We start from the raw sequence: 25,207 nt of genomic DNA, 5'->3' as shown, positions 1-25,207 counted from the left end.
CAGAAAAATGTTTCAGACGATGTTTTTATAGCCTGCGATAAAGTGATTTATTCGCTGACTGACTTTTTTGCCTTTGTTGGATGTAATTGGCTGAATTTACTTTATCGCAAAGTGATGAATTTATTGATTATTGATTTATTGGTTGATGTGTCCATGAACTATGGCAGGTGATATGAAGTTATTGTGTTGCCAAAAATGGGCAATTGCAAGGTTTTGAAGAAGCTTAACTAAATATTGATTAGCTTTAGTTAGCATACGTAAATCACAAATTAGCGTGAACTTGAGAAAATCTCGAAACATCGCAGAAAATATTAGATTATAGTAAGCTTTTGGAAGTTTAAGCAAATCAGCTATAATCTCAATAAAGCTTTCAAAAGCTCTCACATTCTATAAAGCTCAATCAACTTTGATTGATTCAAAAACGAAACAAAAACATTCGTGACTAAAATTAATGGCTTTAACATACATTATACTAGAACATGATCAATCATTAATGTAGTTCCTGCCTTAATGTGCTAGTTTTGTATTAATTATACGAATTTTAACACATGATTATTGATATTCAAATGAAATACTATAATGGCACTTATATAGTCACTGACCATTGAATAACTCAAGAGCTGATAATAAGGAACCACAATGTAAAGTGTTTTCTGTCTGAGATATTAAGTAGTTGAGTGATTTCCAAATATATGAATTGATTTTTTTGTAGTACTAATGACGCAGATAGCTATATTGTAAGGTTGTTATATGATACTTGTGGTTCAGCCTTGACAGTGCAGCATACTCACTTAAAGAGCATACAGCATTAATTAATAATAAAGGTGTTTATTGTTTGAAGTTCTAGAACAGACTGACATTTTGTATGAAAAGGGGGTTTCAACTATGTACAATAAATAATATTCAAATCTCAAATGAACGTTATAACACTAATAAGCATGATTTTTGTCAATTGAAACCAAAAGCGCTAATAACTTTGTTTCTGGTTCTGAAAAATGATTTTGGACTCTAGACACAAACAGCTTCAACCTGAAAATCAACTATTGCAACAAAAAGTTGTTAATTTTTATTGATTATATCATTTATTTTCAAATTCCACAACTACTACCGATCGAATACATTGAATAATAAGATAAAATTATTGTTTTCTTCTTAATCATTACTAATAAGTGTATATTTTCAACAAATCTTAAAATTAAGAATTTATTTTTATTTTGCTTTTTTTATTCGGCACAAAAATCCTTTCAATCTTTAAAAACTTAAATTGGATTAGAACTAAAACAAGAAAAAATGAAAAACTTATTCAGGTGGACAAAACACAAGCAAAAAACATTAAAAAAAATCGCAGATGAAATTAAAACAACTTTTTATCGGGAAGAAATTTTTTTGGAACTGTTAAAACTACGTCATGTGAACCATTTCTACTTTAAACTACATCAATAAAATTTTCTCATAGCTATATTAATCTGTTCGTGTTATTTCTCTAAAAATGTAACTAGATGATTATTTCCTAATCCTCATTTCGCTGAGAAATAGTTTAGCATGGCAGTTATTCACATCGTTTATAAACATCTATAAAGGTTATTGGGTGATGAAAATGAGAACCATGAAACCATAGAAACAAAAATTAAGGGAATTATGTAGCAAAACAGAGCATCTTTATGCTCTCAAAAATTACCAAACAAATAGATGTAAAGAACAGATTGCTGACATTTACGGCATTATAAATAAAGTCGTCTTATGGACGAACAATTTGTTTTGGGGATTAGTTGTCTGAAATCTTATATCAGTTGTGGGCAACCTTTTTAGTGTCACGACGCATCTTGCTCGCAAGCCACGTTCCAAACCGTGCAAGGCATGTGGTTCATGGCACACTAGAATGTCGCGACACATAGGTTACCCACCACTGCCTTATACAACGTGTGCATTTCAAATATTATATCTTTACTAACATGAAATTATGGTATTTTCTCAATTCCTTTACCTTAATATACCTTAAAACAACAAATAAGCAAAAATATTGTTATTGAGTGATGCACACTTCCTTAGAGCCAGAACTGGAAGTTGACTCAAATTTTATATGGAATCAACTTAATTTTTCCATACAAAATCCGAGTCAACTTCAAGCTCTGATTAGAACTAGTGACTTCCATGTAGCTGCGAAAAAAAAATTTGGTCAAAATTGCAGCACATATTTAGTCATTCCAAAAAAATGTCAATTTATTTGCAAATAGATTGAAAAATTTCAAATTAAAGTATAACGTCCAACTACTATAATAATTTATATATGCATATCCTACGCCTTTAACTTTTCTTAAAAACAAATTTATCGTCTCTTCTAGAGCAAGCTTAAATAAATATTTCTTTTCATCACTTCTGCATATTATTAAATTTTTTTTAGTTTTTAAAACTGAGAAAAACAAAAATTTCTTCCAATATAAATTTCATCGTTTTTTGATTTTGATTTTGAAGGAGTTCCTAAAATGCGTTTTATCAGAGGGGGATTTAAATTTTTCGTTATTATTACTGCACATTCCATAAATCCTACTATAAAATACATTTAGCTATCATAGGTATCAGAATAAAATTTTAAATTTCCATTAATCCATATTTTACTTCTCTTATGTCTCACAAAATAGAACTTTTTTTTCTTCTTATAGAATTATTAATTATAAGGTATGGGAAACCTTTCGATGAATTTTCTAATTTAATTCAATTTACTTTTCTTTTAAGATATTTAATATGATTAGTAAATTTAATTTAATTTTAACTCTTATCAATTCGGGAACTAAATTTTGGATCGTCTGGAGTTATCATAATCGTTTTTAGATCATTTGGTGATTCAAGCGAGTTTTTAGCGTGAGCTGCTGCTGTATCGAATTCAGTACGACGTGAAATTATAAGTTTTATATCTGTGTGCAAACAAAGACGATTACTACGACCAGTTTGAAATCTGTAAATATAAAAAAAGATGTTAAAATTTACTTCCTTAAATGAAATAAAAAAATATTCATCATCACCTCAAATTAATGACATATCGCAGATGCTTCATTTGTTCACTTGTGCTCATTTGTTCTACATTCCTTTGACCTGTGCAATGCTCATCGATTGCAAGTACACGTTGCCTTATAAATGTCTGTGACATTGATGGCATATCGCGAAAATCATAGGGTACGAAAAACATCCGTACGACAGTTCCTTGTGGATTTAATAAAGTTGCTTGTACGGTGCCGAATCTTGGTATTGAATACTTTCGATTCAACCGGAACTCACACTGAAAGTGGAATAAAATTTCAAAATTAATCATGTTATCATTGAAAAAATTTCTTTGATTCTAACGGCTTTAAAATATTTAAATTAATTTAATTCTATCCCCCCAAAACACACACAAAATATAGGTCACAGCAATAATCCACTGGTAATGACAGTTTTGCAAAACAGAAAATATAGCGTGATTAAAGAATTTATGTCAATTCACTTACCACATATGGTGTCGACATATGTTTAATGCCTTGAAATTCATAAAAGTACGTTTGAGCTGGGATAGTCAATTGTGTTGGACAAAAACTGCCGCTTGCACAGAGTAATAGCTTAAAGCCCTCGACCGTTGATTTTGGTTGAAAACGATTATGAAGTAAATTTTCCTCCATTGTACTTAGCATTGGTAATTTGGAGAATTTATTAAATGCCGTTTGAGTTTTATTGACAAACTTTTTGTACAGCGATGAGATCTTTGATGATGGAATTGATGGCATTTTACTATCTAATGTATTGCATTTTGAACCGATATCATCTATTGATGGTGATATATCATCCTCATCCGATGCATATTCCGATATTGAGAGTGATGAACGATCTGATAAATGTCTTGAACGTCGTTTATTCATTGAATTTGTTGGACGTGATGATATTTGCATTTTCGGTGGATAACTTTTTACTGGTGAATTAAATATAAATACATTATCACTTGTCGGTGAGAAATCAATCAATTCTGACGTATCGTGTCCTATTCCTGAATCATTATAATGACTCGACTGTGCTGGTTGAAGTTTATCAAATATTTGACTGAGATTTATTTTTGGTATTCTCTGATTAAGACTCTGATTACTATTATTATTACTATTGATAAAATTACGCATGGATAAAGATGGATCCTGCTGCTGTAATGTAACATTTGGTGTCAATTTGTGAATTGATTGAGAAACTTTATTTTCATCATCATTATGGTCGCATTTGAACGTAATACATTCATCATAATCATCATCATTTTTATCACTGGCATTTTCGAAACAACTTGATTCATTTGGTAATTGATTTATGACATCTTCTGAGAATGCACGACGATAAGCTTTAAGATCACCGTATGATAAGTTATATTCTTCTTCAGACATCATATTGGTCGAATGATTCATAACATTTAAGTCATCACAATTATGCATTGATATAGGCGATGAATATATCCCTTGATTTGCCTTATACATGCAATTTTCATCTTCTGGACTCATGCTTACCAAACATTCCGACATAGTACGACGATAACTGTTATTATTATTATTTCCACTTATATTCATGGAAGGTGTATGGTTTGTTTTTTGGCGTTTGCATAAGCGACAATCCATTTCAGATTCCAACTGCATATTATTATTGTAGGATTCCGGATCATTATTATTATTGATAGAGCTTTTATCGATTTTATTACGCAATATAGAATTCGTGGATTTATCACATTCACTCGCATTAGCATCACATGAGGTCCTTGCCTTTTCAATAGTTGTTGAGTCGCGAGTTTTACTATTATTATTATGTATCTTAGAACTAGAGAAAATATTATCATTTATTATATCACTTTTAGGAGAAGCAACACCATCATCTTTTGATTCATTTTTGTGAGCAATAGCTGTTCGTTGAATTGCTTGCAATAGCAATTCAGCTTTATTGATAATCATTGAACGTGGTGTTGTGGACAATGAGGAATAATTGTGGCTTGACAAATTTGTAGATAATGGTGATGCCATTTGATTATAATTATTTGCATTAGTATTATTATTAATTAATTTGACTTTATCACAGTTCAAACATTGCATTTGATTACCACAACTATCACATTTATACATCATAGACGATGTGACTGGTAATGATGATGAGGATGACAGTAATGCTGTAGAATCATTGAATTCAGTTTGTGTGGCAATCGAAAGAGTTGTTGTTGCAAGGGCATGTTTGCTATTATTGTTATCAGTGTTATCGGTAGTAGTTGTTAAATTTGTATTGATGGCAGTGGATTTTTCAAGTTCATCCATATCAGCACTACCTTTTGCTATTTCATTACTATTACTATTAATGAAACTATTATTATTATTATTGTTGTACAGTGGAATTTCCATATTATTTATATCAGCTGTATTAGAATATTTCATATCCTTGCCAATAAAATTTGAAGACTGATGTTGTTGCTGCTCATTTTCTTGTTGCTTCTTTTTCTGTTTCTCTCGTTTCATAAGTCGTTTCTTATATTTTAATAATTGTCGTTCACGATGTGTAAGACTTGATGATAATACAGACGAATTTGACGTTGATAAATCATGTGGAGATGATGATGAATCGGTCATTGATGAAGGACTTGCTACTTCCAATACTTCCTTCTTACTTTCTTCATCACTTTTGACTCCTCCTTCATCATTCACAATTTCTTCATCTTCAAACTCATCTTTACATCGATGTTTGCCTTTTTCATGACATGATGGAAATGTCATACGATCATGAACAACATGACGACTACTGGAACCAGAAGTTGGAGATTCCATTCCAAGAAGTGAAGATTTTATGCGGTTGTCACAAGAGAATCCATTCAAATGAGCTTTTTCTGTATTTAGCGTTGGAATCTTTTCCAACCGTGGTAAACTCTTTAGACATACACGTACTGCAATTCCGTCCGAAACAATTGTATCCGGGAAATTATGGATGTTTGGTTTTTCATTAAAGTTCGCTGTTCCATCGAATGTTTTAATCCGAAACAAAATGTCCAAATCAACTTGCATTGTTTGTAAATTTTTCTTTAAGCGTGGATTTTGCATTATTTCTGGACTAAACAAGCTTGGCATTTGTTCCTTCACACTCATATCACCATCGACAAAAGCTTTCTTCAATAAGTCAATCCACGATGAAATTTGCGAGAAGTACAATTGTGATCGAATAGCACTACACAATGCCTGAATAGTCATTGTTGACGGTGAAGGTCTAGAAAATTTCATTTATTTGGTATTTAGTAAAAAGATTCAATAAGCTTGACGAAAAGAGCTACTTACTTATCAGTTATAGTCAAAATCCATTGTTCCAAGAGAATCGCATTATTTTCTGGACCCAAATAAACTTCAATACAGGCATCTTCAGCTCTCGACATTATTTGTAAAAGTTTTTTCAGATGAAATTGCCAACGACGACACTGAATGTTTATAAAATAATGAAAATAAAGATGAGAAGAGGAATTTAGAGACGTAAATAAACATATTATTTTTATCTATAAAGTTAAGATGAACTTACAGAGCTGTTGACGTGAACACACATATGTTCGATTTCCGTTTCGGATGGTTCCATTTTAATTAGGCCGATTTTCTTTAAAAACTTTTCACAATGCGGACCTAATTTAGGCTTTGCACAGCTTTTCGGTGTTGATGCATGAAACATTTTCTCTTGTTGTGCTTTAATCTTGTACAATTTCATTGATGACTCTTGACTGATTGGCATTGATGAAGAAGTAACTCTAAAGTTGTGATTTGTTGAGAGTTTCAATGGAAATGATGGAACTTTAAACATTGTATCTAATCCACTCAACACGATAGATATGTCATTCCAATCGACATCAATATCATGCAGAACAGATGCAGCTGATGATGAATTCGCTGTCGACGATGCCGGAATCGATGTAAGACGAGGATTTCGTTGAAATTCCCTGGCAGATGCAACATGATGAAGTCTCGGTTGTCTCTCATAGTCATCACGAGATACAACTGGCACTACAATCGATGTCTCAACAACATCTTTACTAGTTCCAGGAAATTGACGTAATCTCATCAATTTTTCGCTCAAGACATTCATGACGGAATGACGAGTCGTTGACGGTGACATAGACCTTTCAGTCTCAATTTCATTGACAACAACATGATGTTGTGCCTGATTAAGAAAGTTCTCTTCATCGTCCTCGTTCCCTAATACACGACCTTCAAGTAATAATGTTGCTATGCCTACATAGACAGAAACAGCAGATTTTTGCTTAACAGCCAACCTGCCACTGCCACTATGCATCTATAATGAGAATATAAATGGAAAAAAAAATTATTAAATAACTGCAATTATTTCTTGGGAGTTTTATGTCTTAGATTAAATATTTGCATTACGTTCGCAAAATCTCATTTATGGACTGACCTTTATACATAAGTAATCAATCCGATTTACTGCAGTATAAAGTACAATCTTTATTCATCACAAAATGTATTCATAATAAGAAGCATTCATAAGTCAATTAATTGACATTTTTGGAATTATCTCAAAACTATAGATTGAAATTAGATAATCCATTATGGCTATCGATTACTAAACAGTCTTTCCAAACAAAGACACTTAACACGTGCCGCATCAGTTGCAAATTTATTGTGAATTATGTAAATTTGTTACATATTTCAGGCATAAAAACGAAACAGTTGATTTCTGCGCATCATTTTTCAGCCCGATTTCAAAGTCCAAATACATGTTGCCGTTTCTTCATCACTTATTCATCATAACTCTACACACGTTATAGGAAACATTTTATTTATCTTTCATACATCCACTTGCTTAGAATGTAATGAAACGTAATTTTTTTTCTCTCTGTTTGGGTCTGGCATTTGAATATTCGAACGACGTAAAACTAAATGCAAAATAATAATCTGTTCCCGAAATTGGAAGTTAAATTCTGCTGCTTCAGAATACAATCGGTTAGAATAATTCTTGTTATTAGCTGAAATTTACGTATAAAAAAGAATATTCCCCGTTTCTTCACATTTTATGCTCTCAATCACCCAATTTTCATTTCAGTTCATTTAAAAATAGACGGAGGTTTTTTTAAAATGAGGTCAATTCTCCTCTCACTCTTAAAAAACATTGTTGACTTTTTTTTCGAAACAGTTGAAATAGGGTTGAACGACTGAAAGCGCACCTTTTATTGCGAAACTTGATTTTTTTTTCAATGCGAAATAATCTTCAACGGTTCTCAAAAATTTAAATTTTGATTTTGGAATTTTTTAAATTTTGGAAATTTTTCAATCACAAAGTGCTTTGTTATTTTCAATAATAATAGATTTTCCAGGTCTTTCAGTGCTTCACACAATCACAAGCAAGGAAAAAGTCGTCAACAAGGATAGACAAACAATAATATTATGAAGAAAACTCAAAAAGTATTAGAACAAACGTAAACATCCTATCATTAATATCGTTCGAGGTTAAGTATCAAAAACCCATATTCCAGATTGTGAAACCAGTTCAATTATATCTAAACACCACAAAAAAAACTTCCCAATTTTTTCAGTTTCCACTCGGACAATCAGCTATCCGTACAAAGCAAACAATCTTTTATTAACACATTTGTCGTGCTATGAAAAATGAAAACGTTTTCTTTGTTATTGCAATCAAATTGATGCTAATCCTCTTCACTTAATTATTCACAAAATGCACAAAAGAAGAATCGACACAAAAGGGAATCGATAAATAATTATGCGAAAAAAATCAACGAATAATATAAATGAAGAAAATTAAAGAAATAGAAGGTCATTTAGCCTCTATGTATCTACAACATATTACCACTGAAATGTGGTTTTTCGTATGAACATTAATATATATTATATATGTTGTAATCGGAAAGTAAAATCCGCAGCCAGCCTAGTTATTTTTTTTGTATATATACATACATATAGTATTGAAAATGCCGTTATGAAACACCCATCATCATCTCTTCATTTCAGTTTTTTCGTACTACAATATTGTTGTTGTTGTCATACAAAACAAGTAAAATAAGAAGAAGAAGAAGGAAAGAGAGAGAAAGTTCAGTGCAAACTTCCATCAGACATAAAAGTTCAATAGATTTAAGCGAGCGCAATGACGTACATAGTCATAAACATTACTGTACGTATGATAACCGAATATACTTTTTAAAACCATGTATTTCATTGTTGTATGTTGCATTAGGTCATGAACAGAAGAAAAAAATGCAGAAACTACGATTAAGTATTCGTGTCAGTATTGTTATTGTACGAAAAATTTTTGTTAAGTTATTGCTCAAAAAAGCATGTGCAATAAAAGGAAATGAAAAAGGATGACAATGCACTCCATAGTTGTGAATTTATAGTGTCATTAACACGTATCATTAAATGTTCCAGTACTATCTCCGTAAAGTCAGAGTTTGTACTAAATAATTTGTTGTTATCAGTTGCTATGAAGCGGTTCATACTTGAAATTCAATTGAACGTAAATAAAAGGTAGTGATAAGATTTATTTAGGGCAATCGACACAAGAGTCCCAAAAACCAAGACCTTATTTCATTCGTAAATTATTTTATTTACTATTTCATTCTCGTCGTAAATATTTTCTTGACTTTATCGACTATAGCATTAATCAGGCTGTCAACTGTCATCTGTTATTCAAGCAGCTTCTTGATAACTTTTTACAATACATTGTTATTTGTTAAAGATTAAAATTTCCGGAATTAAGTGCGATTTATTTATTCTTAAGAAATTTAAAGCTGCCCTCAATTTAGAGGAATGATTCTAGGATCCAGTGAACAACTAGCTACATAGAAACAAAACCACTGTATTAGCAATTCCAATTTCCTCATCAGCAAACATAAAATGCTCAGGTTTGCATGTTCTTCAAGTAATAATGATGATGATTTTCCTATTGATTCACTTGTGAATTGTAGGGTGTTAAGCTATAAATAAAATTTCAATAATTTCAAGCTTGCACAATAGTTTCAGTAACTAGGAGAGATTATATACTTTGTAATCAGCATTTCTATTCATCGAACTAATGAACTAAGTCAGCTGATTGGAAGTACATAGGTAAGTCACACAAAAAAATCTAGTCATAACGAGGTCATATTGAACTTGTAAGCATTATTGTACATCTATCTACACAGTCTATACATAAAATTATAATTAGTAACACGAGCGACACGTTTCAGTACTTGTATTCAGTTCATGAAACACTTACTACTATTTGGCATTAATATTACAATAAATATTCAGCATTTTGATATTCTCTGACACCTATGATAAAAATAGTAGTTGTAAAGCTACGATTTACGTTAATTATACGATTCTATACTTTTTTTGCATTTAACTGCTACCCACATACAAGGTTCTCTTTTTACATTTTGAGGATTACTTTTTTCCCTTTGTTCTAATGCTTCAAGTATCTCTTTTTTCTTTATTATTTCAGTTTTCTCAACTCCAATGAGGTTTTTCAAGTGGAATAAGAAATAAAGCAAAAAAAATGAAAAATACAACTACATATTTGACTTTAAAGCAAGCACGAGCTGTAGTAGATATATATATATAGAGGAATATTCTCGTTTATATAAAACTACAATTGTATTGAGTAATCAACATATTGCAGTCGACTTGTCTCGCACTGAACCGTTCACTTTATTTCTGAAAATAAAGTTTTTTTTACTTTCAATGCACTTATCTAACAATTGAAAGCATTATAGCTTTATATACAATTATGGAAATAAACTACGTCAACGTAGCAAGTATTTCCGAAGATTCTAATGCTCACTTTGACCATTTGACAATATTTATTTAAAGCAGCTTGGATATGCAAAAAACTTCATTGACAAGTCTTTGTTTGAAATGAAAACGACAGTCACAAAAATCCTTGATCTATTCCAACTAAACGTGTGCAGTTGGACAACTTATTTATAGGGAATGAGGAAAGATATATTATACACAAGTATCAAATGTATACAATTGATCGATTTCTGTTGTCGTAAATGAATTTTTTGACATTGATAATATCATAAAATTTGGGGTGTGCCAACTGAATGTCGTCTGCTATTTTTTTATTCGTTTGCTACTGTAAACATAGTTTTTTTTTCTCTGGACATACTCTCGTGAGCAAATATGCTCTTGTGATATTTGATGTATTTTTGGAACTCCGATTTTGTGATTTTAGTTCGTGATTTTTTGTTTTGGAATTTGTATTTTTAGATTCTGGATTATTATTTTGATTATTTCTGTGACGACTTACTATGATTTGTAAAATTCTAGTGAATTCGAACTCTAATCTATTCACATCTGTTGATGAGGAACTATAGAATAATTTATTTGGACTTTCAGGCTTTAATCTTTGATTATGCTAGCTAAATTAATCAATCCTGACTCAAAATTCAAGTTTTAAAATCTTAAAATTACCAAAAACCACAGCAAACTAGTCAACTATGACAAACTTAGATAATGTCATATTTGGATATCATGACATTATTCTAAATTAATACTCAAAATGTCTGTTATCTAACCATTGACGCTAATGAGTCTATTGATTGCCAATTGAATCTAAATTTGAAATTTTAAAATTAAATTGAATATCAAAATCTCCTAAATTGCACTTCTGTTGCTGAGTGAACTAAAGTATCATTAGCTTTCCTTGACATAAACTGAAACGCAATGAAAATTGTTGATTACAGCAAAAAAAAAATCTCAAAAGTTCACTTCCTTTGAGTAAATAAGAAATAATGTTTCTCGAACAAAATATAATATAAACTTTAGTTAATTAGTAAACATAAATGCGCTCCAAAAAAGAGCTGATAGTCAGCAAAAAAATAATTCATTACAGCAGTTCACTTTCCATTCATTTACTTTCTTTTTATCTAATTCAACCTCAGATATTCATGCAGAAACTAGCACAGATATAGGTTAGTTAGTCAAAGTAATTAAAACCTGTGAAGATTAAAATATGAATGAAGAGAAATAAGAAGATGATTATAAGTCAATCATATTTAATCAAGCTCGTGAGCATCACATGATAAGTGTATGCTATGTTTCGCTTGTGGAATGACGCAGATTCGCTAATGAAATTCTTTTTTTTTTAATGATATTTAATCTTTAAATGTCTTTCACTCATTGAAGCATATTGTAAAAAAAGAAGTCAAAGAAACTACGATCAATCACCCCTTTTTCCATATGTATGTCTCTTCTTCACCTTCAAAAAAAAAAAATATACAGCACAGAACTTGTTTAGCAACAACAAAAGAGAGAGAAAATTTCATTGTAATGATCGTTTTTCTAAAAAAAATCAGTTTCATGCCTATAATTAGAATATTTAGCGATCAATGATCTTCAAAAAGATGAGTAGCAGCTGTAAATTGGCAATCTGTATCCTTAAATTGTTCATTTCTTTGTCTCAGTTTTATGACTTCCTCGCCAGTTACATTTGTGAACAAAAACTGCTTAAATAGCAATTTAAAATGTGCGTATCAAACACAAAAAAGAATATTTTTCATGCCTGTGCATGTTGGTCAGTGCTCAAACACGTCGAGGCAAACGAGAGACGACCAAAAACAAAACTCAAATTTATTTATTTTTTTACTTCCAAAATAAATGTTGAAATCATATGATAATGATCATTTTCTGGCACAAGTTGGCAACGTTGTGTGTGCCTTTTGTTCCATTGCTATATTCAACAATCATCCGCAAAATAAGGCCTTTGTTATGAATGTTGGCTAACTTTATTTTATATTTTATTTTCTCATATTCATGTTAATTCGATGCATTCAATTAGCATGAACTTTGAAGCACCCAACGCAAATTTACAATTCAGCTATGTAGAGGTGTATCTAGGGAGTTTGATGTAGAAAACATAGCCTTGTGAGCATTTGTTTATATATCGTGGGAAAGATATTCGAGGTAATAAGCCTCGACCTGAACCGTACCTAACAATTGGTTCATGGAATATCCATGGACTTAGCATGGAGCTTAATCTATGGTAATTACTTTGTTGAGTGCTTGATGCAAGATTTACTGACATTATCGAGAAATTATCAAGAAAGAGGTTATGAAATTTTCAAAATTCAAAAAACCGTCAGAAAACTATTCACAAATTGACCCCCTAATTACCCCCTTGCTCCACACCTGACCTATCCCTTTTTTTAATGCACAATAAAAAGTATAAAGTACATCAAATAATCAGTTACGTACAATGTATAAGATTATTCAATGATTTTCATTCACGTCAGTTCCAATGTCAAGGAAAGGAAATAAGGAAAATTTCCTCTTAAAAATAAAAGAATCTCATCCTGTGCACATCATCGTCAAGAACGTCAACAAACCAAAAAAAAAAAATCGCTGATTCTTTTTTATATATTTTTTTCGTGTATATAAAGGAATGTGAGAAAGAGAAGTGGAATATATCTATATATCTACATGTATGTTTAAATTTAGTTTAATTTAGTTCTCTTTACTCATTTTACTTGCTTCATTCGCATGAATCTTCGTATTAATGGATACTAATGGAATTGAATGCCAAAAAAATAAATCGACAATGGTTGGATATATATACGAATGTATGTTTACAAAGTACAAAATAAAAGGGAAAATTTTGGTGGAATTGAGCATATATAATGTATGTATATATGTATGACTTTTTCAAAAATATGGCAACTATGCGTAGGGGCAGCTCAAAAATTGTGCATTAAATATCCCTAACAGGCAATGATCATGATCACTAGTTTGTGATTGCAATCACATTACAATCACAACGTGTTTTTTCATGATCACAGCTTGTGATCGCAATCGTTATCGTATCTGATCGTGATCGCTCTGAAAAAATTTCATCATCACCGTATCATAATCACTGAACATAGTCACTGAGCGTAATCAGATGTCATCTGAGTACGATCACACCAAAAATATCTGAGCATGTTCACTGATCGCGATCAATGAGCGCAATCAGATGTGACCTTATCATAATCACTACTGGAAATTATTATTTTCAAATTATCATAATCACTGATTGTAATCAATGAGCGTGATATTTGATCATGTTCACTGATTGTAATTAGTGAGCGTAATCAGAGCATAATCACTTCCAAAACTTTTCGAAATTTTTCAAAGTCATATGACCGTGTTCACTGATTGTAATCAATGAACATAATCAAATGTGTTCTGAGCATGATCACTTCAATCAGGGGCAAGATTACTAGGCGTGAAACGTATACGATGATTTTAATTTGTGGAAGTGACTTTGACCTTACTGGATCTTGGTATTTGATCGTAAAAGTAACTTTTACCTTACTAGGTCTTGATTTTAGTTCGTGGAAGTGACTTTGACCTTACTGAATCTTGTTATTTAATCGGGAAAGTAACTTTGACCTTACTGGATCTTGATTTTAGTTCGTGGAAGTGACTTTGATCTTACTGGATCTGGAGTTTTGTTTGTAGAAATGACTTTGACCTGACTGGATCTTGTTATTTGATCGGGAAAGTAACTTTGACCTTACTGGATCTTGATTTTAGTTCGTGGTAGTGACTTTGACCTTACTGGATCTTGATTTTAGTTCGTGGAAGTGACTTTGACCTTACTGGATCTTGTTATTTGATCGTTAAAGTGATTTTGACCTTACAGGATCTTGATTTTAGTTTGTGGAAATGACTTTGATCTTACTGGATCTGGAGTTTTGTTTGTAGAAATGACTTTGACCTGACTGGATCTTGTTTTTAGTTCGTTTAAGTGACTAAAAGAAAGATTCTGAAAGTCCCAAGTCATGTTCGCGAACTAAAAACAAGATCCAGTAAGGTAAAAATACTTTCCCGGTCAAATAACAAGATCCAGAGCGGTCAAAGACACTTCGCCAACATTAAAGCAAGATCCAGAAAGATTTAAGTCAATTTCAAGAAACTATTATAAAAAAAACTTGAAAAAATGTGATTTTTTGCAAAGATTTTCGCAAGATTTTCATTAGTTTTCATAAAATGAAAACCTTATAAAATGTAAGGTTTTGTATCATTTTTCCCAAATTAGAATGAAAAACTCGGGAAAATTTATTTTCATCTTCAATTTTTGTTTATCAGATTAAATAATGTTTTTAAGGAATCACTAATTTTAATTTGTATACATACGTATGCATATGTATGCTTGCACATGTAAGCACATATTTCTCGAATTCTACTTTTTTCATAATCACATGATTATGTTCACTGATCATGATCAGTGAGTATGAAAAGAAAAAAAAGTTAATTAAGTTAACTAATAAAACCCGAATGGTATACGAATAGATAAAGAATCATAACTTCTTGAAATTTGCATCATTAAAAAATATAATAATTTAAATATGTCTTTTGCCATATTTTTATTATTATATATTTACAGATGGTGGCTTCAAGGAAAAACGTGAGATCTCGAAAGTTAAGCAACGCAGCAATAAGATGGGTGACCGAAAAAAAAAATTCTAAGTTTAAAATTTTCAGAAAAAAAAATTAATAATTTCTACTAACACACATACAAAAAAATACTTAAAAAAATTCAGCTAACACCAAAAAAAAATTGGTTAACTTAATTAATTTTTTTGTTTTTTCATGATCACTAACCCGAAGTGATCATGATCACTGATCACGCTCAGTGATTGCAATCACTGATCATGATCATGATTGCGTCTGATTACGATCAGTGACTATGAAATTGAAAAAATTGCATGCAAGTTTGCACTTGCATACAAGTTATGATCGTAATCAGACGCAATAATGATCATGATCAGTGATCATAATCACAAAAGCGCGATCGCGTCGGTACCGTACCGTCATCAAATAATGTATGGAGTGATGATGAAAATTCATCATGATCACAACTCCGTTTCATCATCACAAATATCGCATCTGATCATGCTCATTGCCTGTTAGGGTATCATGTCGTGATTTGTCATATCTCATATAGGAGCATTGATAAACAAGAACTAGTGCTTGGAAATTTCCATCCAAATGACAATTTTTGTTACAATTTTAAAAACGTAGTAAGCACAGTCATTAATAATTCATTAGAAATTAATAACTTGGGAATCAATTAATAAACTCAACTTTTTTCATTCTCATAATGTTCTTCAAGTTGGGAATATTGGATGTACGATTTAATTGCTAGTTATTGTACGAAAAAAAGTGAGTTATGAATGTGTGCATTCATATTATTAAATAATCTAAAGTTGTATGTGTGGCAGAGCACTTATATACATTGAAAATATGCACAGCTGACTGTGTAAAACTTTTCATGTTAACCATGTAGCACCGTTGATTATACACGAATACAGCTGATGTTTGTGCTGTACATACACTGTTGAAATCGAGATATATATCTAATACAACCTTTTATGTTTTGATTCTGTGTATTGGACTTTGAAAAAAAAGAAAAGAATATAAAATTTTGCCAATGCACTCAATAAATTTTGAGTTTTCCTTGATCCCCAATTTTCGTTCGTTCTTTATCATCAAATGCACAATCAAGTTATGCTCAACAGATTTATGCTAGCGCAACATAAATGTATTGACCATACTAATACGCATTAGTTTATGTCACTAAATTAAATATATGAGATAATTGTTGCTTGTCGCTTGTCAAGGCACTTATGCACGTATGCTCTAATTTCATAGAATTTCATGTGATTATGTCAAAATCTGTCGTGACATGATGATGATAAGAATTTCATCATTATCAATTTGAACTTTCTTCTACAAACTGGAATCTCTTTTTTATATGCTGATGTAATAATCCAGCATTTTCCTCATATTAATTCGTTCCTATAATTCCAAATATTTCCTATGACGAATACAATTTAGGTAATTTTTTTTATATTCAGTCTTCTTCGTTCGTTTTATGTATTTTCGCTGCCTCAAATAGCAAGAAAGAAAAAAAAATTTTCTTCTCATATTGATTTTCCACTTTCACAATTCCCAAGTCTATCCCCAATTAATTGACTTCTTTTTTCTTGCTAGCTTATTTTACTTAAGTTAATTAACTTACCACGTTTAAAATTTTCTTTATCCTTCACTTTTATCCTTTACAGACGTCTTTTTTGTGACTTTAAAAAACAAAATTTCTCTTTGATGGCAAATTTTAATAAATTTTTATCATATGTTATTTCCTGAAGTCATTTTCAATTATTATTTTGTCTCTCTCTAATATACACATTCTTTTAAATGTTTTTAAATTATTTTTTGCTTGCCTTTTGACACTAAAATATCCGTATTTTAAAATTGCGAACAATTTATTTTTTAGTTCCACAAATCTTTTCCTTCCAAATGAACGACTTGACGAATGAAAATGAACTGAAAACCTGAATGATTTTCTCTGTGTGAGCAAAACGTCTGGGGTTCGCTCAGCAAGTCATGTAACGTCTCGAAACTTTAATTGACATTTAATTACACTATTGTCATGAGTTACTAGATTCCTACACAACATGCTTACCTTTAAAATTCAGAAACTTTAATTAAATCTCATAATGTGTATTGACAAATGTTCTGGACATTTCCCTAGTTGCCAGGGGTAGGAAAAAATTCAAAACAGCTGTTTCATTTGAAAAACATATGATTTTTGAAATTAACGGTTCTTCTTCGTCGTGGTCTGGAAAGAAAATATTAATTAATGTAGAATAATGTGCATTTCATCGGTTCAAACCTAACCTTAAAGTGTGCTTTTTTTAAGATGTTGTGTCTCGTGGTTTTTTGATGATTCAAATTGTTGACACTCTTAGAAAGTAATGGATTTTGGTCCAAAATTGAATGATTTTTGACATTTTCATGCAATTCCCCAAACGGAACTTCCAGAATCCATTTGGAAACTAAAACTAACGTGATTTAACTAGTTCTTCACATACTTGAATTCGATTGAATTCTAATTGAATATTGAACATCTCTTCAGATCTGTTAGATCTTGTACACAACTTACCTGATGCACCCTATAAAAAACAAAATAATCAACCAAAAATGGTCATTTTGCGATTCTTTATTTTATTGATAAAAAAATTGATGACATGTTGAGTAACTACAAATTGTTTTTTTTTTTTATTATGAAATGTTATATTACTAATGCCTTAACACGACTATTAATAATAAGTAATCATATTAATTATTTAATCTGTTCATGACAGAGTCTATATTAGCCATGATGCAATTCAATAATATTTCTTTTTATAATCATTGATTATGAAAAAAAAATCATCCTAAAAGATCTGATTTGCAGTTTAGATCTTATTTTTTTCATTTTTCGGTCGATCTTAAGCATTTTTAAATTTTTTTGATCAAAGGACTTTTCGTGATGTCTCATCATTTTTTTATGTTATCAATTTTCTTTAAAATGTAGTTTTTATGTATAAATTTAAGACTAGCACCTTTCGAATTTCATTTTTTTTATATAAATAACGTTTAAAGTTTCTCACATCAAACTTTTTTTTTAGAGATACGATAATAATTTTTTTATAGTGTCGGATAAGTCAGTAATGCTGTTCCGCATTGGTTTTTTTTTCTTGTGTAAAAATCATTATCATCATCGTTATCACTGTTACAAACTGATTACATATTTTGAATTCAGTTTATCATACAACTTGTATTTATTTCTCCTTGTAGATATTAATTAAAACGACTTCTCTTTTCGCTTCGAAAATTTCTTCTTTTTAAAAGCACATTTTCGCATAAAATGCTTTACAAATTATCATTTCATATTCATTTTTAATTTAAATAATGTAAACAAAACGTGTATGTATATTTTTATTAACTTTGATTGAACAATTACCGCATTTAACACATTGAGCTGTATTTCAATTGATACAAAAAAATCATCAATCTTTATTTTTTTTTGGTGCATTTTTGCTTAATCGATGGGTTTCACTTTGGAATTCTATTTGGCTGGATAAGCGTTTGCTTGGTATTTACCTCGTTTTTATTTTTATTATATTTTGAGTTTGTTAATTGTTTATTCTTCAAAGTTAAATCTAATCCTGAAGTCTGTTCAAAAATTGACTAAATTTCAAATTAAATAGTTCAAATTTTTGAAAACCGTTTGAAAAAATCATTCAGTAATCTTGAAAGTTCAATTAATTTCAGTTCAATTTCAAAATTTTGAAAACCGTTACAAATTTTCAAAAAAAATTTACTGATCAAGCCTGTCAGCAAAAATGCACCACAATTCATCCGCCATGCGGACACATTATAACATCATTTCACATTACAATACTTAAAATATATATAGTTTATTTTTTTCTCATTAAAAATCATTATGAATGATGTATGTTGTGTTTAATGTTGTGATGAATTCAAAATACATTTTTAAAAAATTTATCAGTGAATTTTACTGTAATTGAGATTCCACTATTTTCATCAGTGAATTTAAAATGTTTAGTTCCTTATAATTTTTTTTTTTGTTATGACTTTTCATCAACTTTCGAAAAACGAAAAATTGTTCCCTCTTTTGTGATCCTTTATTCTCCATATGTATTAAAATATATTTTTATATTTTTTGTGTGTGTATGTGTGTAAGACAATTGTGTGTGTGTGTATTCTCGAATTATTTTAAGATGAATATAGGAATTGTTTACTTATGATAAGTTGGATGTGAATAGTTAGTAATTGATGAAAATATGCTAAAAACTCATTTGGGGTTGTTCACTAATGACATTCAGAATTTTTGGTAAGGGAATTGAAGCTGTGTCTCTTACATTCAATTCTCGATAGACGTCATTAGCATGCAATCCCATGTGTCTACTAAAATGTAAACTTTTATGATTTCATTTAATGAAATAATTGTGTTTGTATGCTTGTTTAATAACTTCTTTACGTCATTCTCATCTCACTTCTATTCACACATCTAAGATGATTCTTGTAATTAGAATGAATTTAATATTATTTTTTTTTATCATGGTATTGTAGATAATATAAGAGGAAACATTTTATAATCCAATATTATTAATGAAAAACTGCACAAATTATTAGCATCATCGATTCTACATGCTCATTCACTACCATTACCAATATGTAATCACAAAGAAAATTTATAGTATATTTAGGAAAAATGCTTAATTTCATATACTTTTTTTTTTGAAGCTCAACTTAAAACACCTATAATCAATTTTAATCCTTTAATTTATCAAAAAAGAATATATACTTTTTTTATTTCATGGGTTTTGACGAATTCGACGAGATGTTTTTCGCAGTTATACATCACATTTTATTGTTTGAAATTTCTAAATCATTTAGAAAGAAGAAAGAAGGTAGGTTTTAAAGTAGAATTGTGTGATACTTCTACTATACATATACATATAAAATGATAATTCATAAGAAAACGAAAGCCTTTTTTTTGATTTATATAAAATCCGATTGATTTTTGTCTAACATAGTTTTTTTTTTTGGTTTTTTATCAAGTAACGAAACAAACGGTAAATAAAGAAAACGATACGTTTGATTTTGAAAAGGTCATAAAGTTCGAAAAATCTTTTAGCTGTCGAAAAATGTTGAATGTTTCAAACTATAAATTAAAATATCAGTCATCTCTCTTACATAATAGAATTCTACGAGCAAAACCCATAGCTTGATCTCATAATATCTCACAACAGCGACAATATCGTGGTCGTCCGGGTCCTAAAGAAGCAGAATTTTAGTATTTCGTTCCTATTCCTAAATCGAGATATACTCAAGATATATAGATGAATTAATACAAAAGAGTTTGCAACACACTAGAACTAGATCACAACACAATCTTAATTAAGTTCAAGCATTAAAAACTAAAGCAACCTTCAATGTCTGCCAAACATGAATATTTTCCCTTTGTTTTTTCGTTTCAAAGGTCTTCATTGAATTCTGTATTGTCGAATGTACTTTGTATGAACACATCTATATATCTTGGATTCACAAACATACCAGCAATTATTCCTCCGACGGGCGGTGTGACTGGAGCGAAATATGCATGAACCTTTATGTTAGGCAATACAGTCTAAAAAAACAAAGAAAGAGAAAAAAGTTTATTTTTTTTTAAAAAAAGTTATATCAGCAAATATTTCTTTTGTTCTCATGTCTATATTTACCCTCAGCTTTCGTATGGCATTTCTTGAAATTAATTGGCAGTCATATAATTCAATTCTCTGAAGATTATGACATGACGTTAAATGTTCTAATGTTGCATCTGTTATCAAAGGACAATTATCCAATTCAAGGACGGATAAACTTTCGGCAGCACAGCTACCGGCTGCTAGTTGACGAATTCCATCATCCGTTATAAGCTCACAATGTGATAAGGTCTGCGCGTGTAGGGAGGAAGCAATAGAAAAAATGTTTAGCAACAGTTATGAACTCTTTTGTTAAGGAAAACCCACCAATTTTTCTAAACTTGGACATCCAGTTGCTAAATGAGCCAAAGTTGCGTCAGTTATTTGAGTGCATTCTTCAAGATCCATCCTTTCCAAATATTTGCAGTTCTGTAAATCATTCAAAATTAATTATTCTTTGCCTTAATTAAAAATAATTCTTGAGATTAAATATGGGAATAAATTAAATCCTGGGATTAGAGCTAAGATAGAATTAGATTCTAGGATTAGGAAACTATTTCAAATCAGCCATAAAATATAAATTTTTATACTTTTCCAAGAGCTTGGAATCCTAAATCTGTAAATTGTTGGCATCCAGCAACTTCTAGTGTACTTAAAAATGGATTATTATTCGCTAGAGAAACGAGCGTCTGATCACTAAGTTCACCGCACTTTGAGACACACAACTGACGTAAATTTGGACAGTTCATGGTAATATTTCGGACTGACGAATCAGTTATAGTCTAGAATATAAAAATAAAATTTTATTAGTTTAATCTGTATGCAGTATGGTGCAATAAAAGATGAAATTTACATCACAACTGTGTAAGTTCAATATTTCAATTTTAGGACAAAAATTGGCTAGAGCGTTTAGTGCTGGATCATTAACTTTTTTACATCCTGCGAAATGAAATTTGACATTAAACTGCTATTGTTCTCGTTAAAAAGTTGTTCTGTAGCATTTACCTTTACTACTAAATTTTTTAATTTTATTGCACCCACGAGCGAGCGCCTCGATTCCATTTTCACTTATCAAATTACACCAAGAAATGTTAATTTCCAAAATATTCTGCAAAAAACAATTTCAATTAGTCATGCAATTCTCATAGGTATCAAAAAATTGTTATCTTACAGGACATCCGTCAGATAAAGCTTTCATTGACAAGTCTGTGATTAGTGAACATGATTCTAGCGAAATTGCAGTCAATTTGGGACAGTGTTTACTTAATGGATCTATTGCAGCGTCTGTTATCTTTTTACATTCTGTTAAATCTAAGTGTTCAATGTTATGGCAGTGCTGTGCTAAAGTACGAATCGATTGATCGCCAACACTTTGACATCCCTTGAGTGATAAATATTTAAGAAATCCACCACAGCGCTGAGAAATATTTTCAATGACTGGACCCTAAAAAAAGACATGATTACTTTGGTGACACATTGATATTAAGCCAAGACCTACCTCAATGTCCATTTGAAAATAAAACAAATCAATTTTTTGCCAGTTTGATCCATCAAGAGCTAAAATATTCCAATATTTTGATACCTATGCAGCGATTACATAAAAAAAGACAGAAACAATTAATTATTCTTACTGTTTCCAGCAACAGAGTTTTTATATAATCTATTTTACCTGAGCACAACGACATAATGACACGACATCGAGATATGATAAAATGCGTAATAAAATTTCCTTTGGCAGTTTTTTCGATATTTCATCTTCAGAACCAGCAACATTAGCGTTACCATTTGATGCTGAAGAATTAATATTGTTATTAAATGTAGCTGTCGTTAGTAGTGTTTGAGATGTCGCAACAGAGCCATTTAGAGTGGTAATCAGTTGATGAGATTGAGGGAAATTCTAAAAAAAAAATGAATAAATTTATTGGCAATTGCAAAAAGTCATGTCTTTAGCATAAGAACAAAGAGCATATCTCCATTTTATATTTTTTTCTTATGTTGAGAAAAACAGACAACAAAGGAACATAAAAAATTCCATGAGAGAAATTAGGGGTCGTTCACATGTGGCGTCTAACAGTATTCGGATGATGAGACTCGATGGATATTGGCAATCCATGAATGAATCAATCCTGTTTAGGGGATGGGGGTTCTCAGAAGTCTATGGACGTCATTAATGAACCACCCACTCATGCATGTTTACAAAAGGAAAAAAATCCAATACTTTTTATGACATTCTTTACACTAATTCCATTCATTCTGATTGTTAAATTATGCTGATTGAAAAACCCATGATTAAGTGGAATTGCAGACTATTAATATGTTATGATTCGCAGGAAAGAAAAACCCTCAATTACAGAGTATCGTTGCTTTTTTGAATCATGTATAATGGAAATAAAGCTTGCAATCATCCTTTATGGACTACATGCAGAAATGTCATCAAAATGGTTCAGTTCCTATCAAATAAAGGACTACCAAGAGGTCGGGCGGATCCACATTCATTTCATAAGCCTCTAAACACGCAACTACGGATCTTAAAGTCTGAACAGCTAAACTTGTAGTTTCCCCATAGTTTCATAAAAAATTTATGCAAATTCCTTTGCATAAACTTAAGCAATAAACAAAATTGATAAATCGCTGTTGCTTTCTCAAAAAAAGATATACAGGAAAAAAAGAAATCACACACGTGCGGTGATAAAATGCACAGAAAATTCAGCAAGGTATGCTAAGGAGTCAAACTAGACGACAAAGAATCAATCGAGAACAAAGAAAAATCTCCTTTTCTAGGAAATCCACTTATTTTCTTTCTACCTTGAAAGTCAGCATAAAATAAAGGTATCATCACACTTGTAGATATGAGGAAGAGAAATTGAGTGATTACGGAAATTTAATATATTTTAATAACATGAAAAAACTGAACATTCAGCATGTTGTGTATAATGAGGTATTTTACATATTTAGAATTTACATTGATTGCATAAAAAATATTAAATGAAGTTACATCCTTTAATTTTTCCCATGCCAAATTTTTTTTTTTCTTTTTCACCTCACTGTACATGATTCTTATAGGAACTTTTTCTCCTATTGCGTATTATTTTCGTTTTTATCAGTCAAAACCAGCTGATAACAACAATAACACATACAAAAAAAGAAAAATAAAAACCTTTCTCCGTGCCTATGTTTTATTATGGAATGGGATATAAGAGAAACTCTAATGAAGAATAATTTTATGAGTGTCTGTCAGGTCTGTGTCTTATGTATTTATACGGAAAGTGTATAGTGATTCAAAAATAAATTTCTTCTCTCGTAAAATACAGTACGAAAGGAAGGAAAAATATGAATTTTTTAACATTCTTTTTCTCATCTCTCCCTACATTATTATACTCTATTGATACACATAAAAGCTTAATTGAAATGAACTCTTTTGCTTATTAGCACAGACTTTTTTTCAAATTTAAATTATTATTATTATTATGGGAACTTTGCACTGCAATTCATTAACTCCAGAACAGTTTTTCTCTTGATTTTTCTTTGTCCCCAAAGTTTTGCGACGAATTTCTTTACAGACAGAACCGAACGAAGAGAAAAAAAAAAACTTGCTGGATCTTATTATCTTTGTGTTCTAATAAGAATCGTCCACACGTATACACGACATTTCCTACCTCATATTTATTATTATTCCGAATTTGTAGTTGATTGGTGTTATAATTCATCATTATTGTTTATTCACTACTAATGTTATTCAAAATATTATCTTCACTTTTTTTCACTTTAATGTCTATTAAGTCTTTTGACGCGAGCTTTTCGAAAACTTGTGACTTTACGATGATCCACTAGCCAATGATGGTCAAACTGTTGCCTCAATTTCGACACTCACTTAATTAAACAACAATTTTCCAATAATTTCTTTCGTACTTTTCTTCATTCGATTTCTTTGTTCTGAACTTTTTGTGCTCTACAATTTTCACTTCCGCGATGGCACTAGGGCTGTACTTTCTAAATTTTTTTGGTCACTTAATGTTTTTTATGTCAGAGATTCTTTCTTTCACATTCACATTTATGATTTATTTTTCTTAATAAATGACTACTTTGTTGATTATTTAACGAAATAATGCTTATTTGCAGGTAAAAACGAAAAGTCTCCAAAATTTAGAAAACCACTTGGAAGTTCAC

The 25,207-nt window shown here is 30.6% G+C and overlaps 2 protein-coding genes across 3 annotated transcripts; both read right to left on the bottom strand.

Annotated features, from left to right (window-relative positions):
• Positions 1–1,110: 1,110 nt before the first annotated feature.
• On the bottom strand, positions 1,111–17,322 carry atos (atos homolog atossa). Its single transcript, XM_070639399.1, has 6 exons — positions 17,029–17,322; positions 6,541–7,302; positions 6,306–6,442; positions 3,483–6,237; positions 3,021–3,274; positions 1,111–2,953 (listed from the first exon to the last, which is right to left on the bottom strand). Exons 2-6 carry the CDS (start codon positions 7,300–7,302, stop codon positions 2,767–2,769), a joined length of 4,095 nt encoding a protein of 1,364 aa, XP_070495500.1. The 5' UTR covers positions 17,029–17,322; the 3' UTR covers positions 1,111–2,766.
• A 672-nt stretch (positions 17,323–17,994) lies between these two features.
• Positions 17,995–25,007, bottom strand: LOC139089836 (F-box/LRR-repeat protein 20). Of its 2 annotated transcripts, XM_070639465.1 has the most exons (11): positions 24,697–25,006; positions 22,710–22,937; positions 22,539–22,622; positions 22,212–22,484; positions 22,046–22,148; positions 21,894–21,979; positions 21,631–21,822; positions 21,368–21,469; positions 21,080–21,292; positions 20,916–20,988; positions 17,995–20,636 (listed from the first exon to the last, which is right to left on the bottom strand). In XM_070639465.1, the coding sequence occupies exons 1-11, from the start codon at positions 24,748–24,750 to the stop codon at positions 20,593–20,595; spliced, it is 1,452 nt and encodes a 483-aa protein (XP_070495566.1). In that variant the 5' UTR covers positions 24,751–25,006; the 3' UTR covers positions 17,995–20,592. The 2 variants fall into 2 exon arrangements, with proteins under 2 accessions (XP_070495566.1, XP_070495565.1); XM_070639464.1 differs by having other exon boundaries at positions 17,995–20,988; positions 24,697–25,007.
• Between the last annotated feature and the right edge of the window lie 200 nt (positions 25,008–25,207).

This window comes from Chironomus tepperi, unplaced genomic scaffold (genome assembly GCF_022539635.2).
Source record: "Chironomus tepperi strain 1889 unplaced genomic scaffold, CSIRO-AGI_Ctep_v1 contig_196, whole genome shotgun sequence".
Taxonomy (NCBI): domain Eukaryota; kingdom Metazoa; phylum Arthropoda; class Insecta; order Diptera; family Chironomidae; genus Chironomus; species Chironomus tepperi.
Note: the sequence above shows the minus strand (reverse complement) of the source record. Positions and strands in the feature narration are given on the sequence as shown.

Coding starts and splice junctions, on each gene's coding strand:
- atos (XM_070639399.1), bottom strand. CDS start 7,302: ATGCATAGTGGCAGTGGCAGGTTGGCTGTTAAGCAAAAATCTGCTGTT. Junction 3,275..3,482: donor ATATGTCGACACCATATGTG/GTAAGTGAATTG, acceptor TTCCACTTTCAG/TGTGAGTTCCGGTTGAATCG. Junction 2,954..3,020: donor CGATATGTCATTAATTTGAG/GTGATGATGAAT, acceptor TTATATTTACAG/ATTTCAAACTGGTCGTAGTA.
- LOC139089836 (XM_070639464.1), bottom strand. CDS start 24,750: ATGATGAATTATAACACCAATCAACTACAAATTCGGAATAATAATAAA. Junction 21,980..22,045: donor TAAAAAATTTAGTAGTAAAG/GTAAATGCTACA, acceptor TTCATTTCGCAG/GATGTAAAAAAGTTAATGAT. Junction 21,470..21,630: donor GATTCCAAGCTCTTGGAAAA/GTATAAAAATTT, acceptor AATGATTTACAG/AACTGCAAATATTTGGAAAG.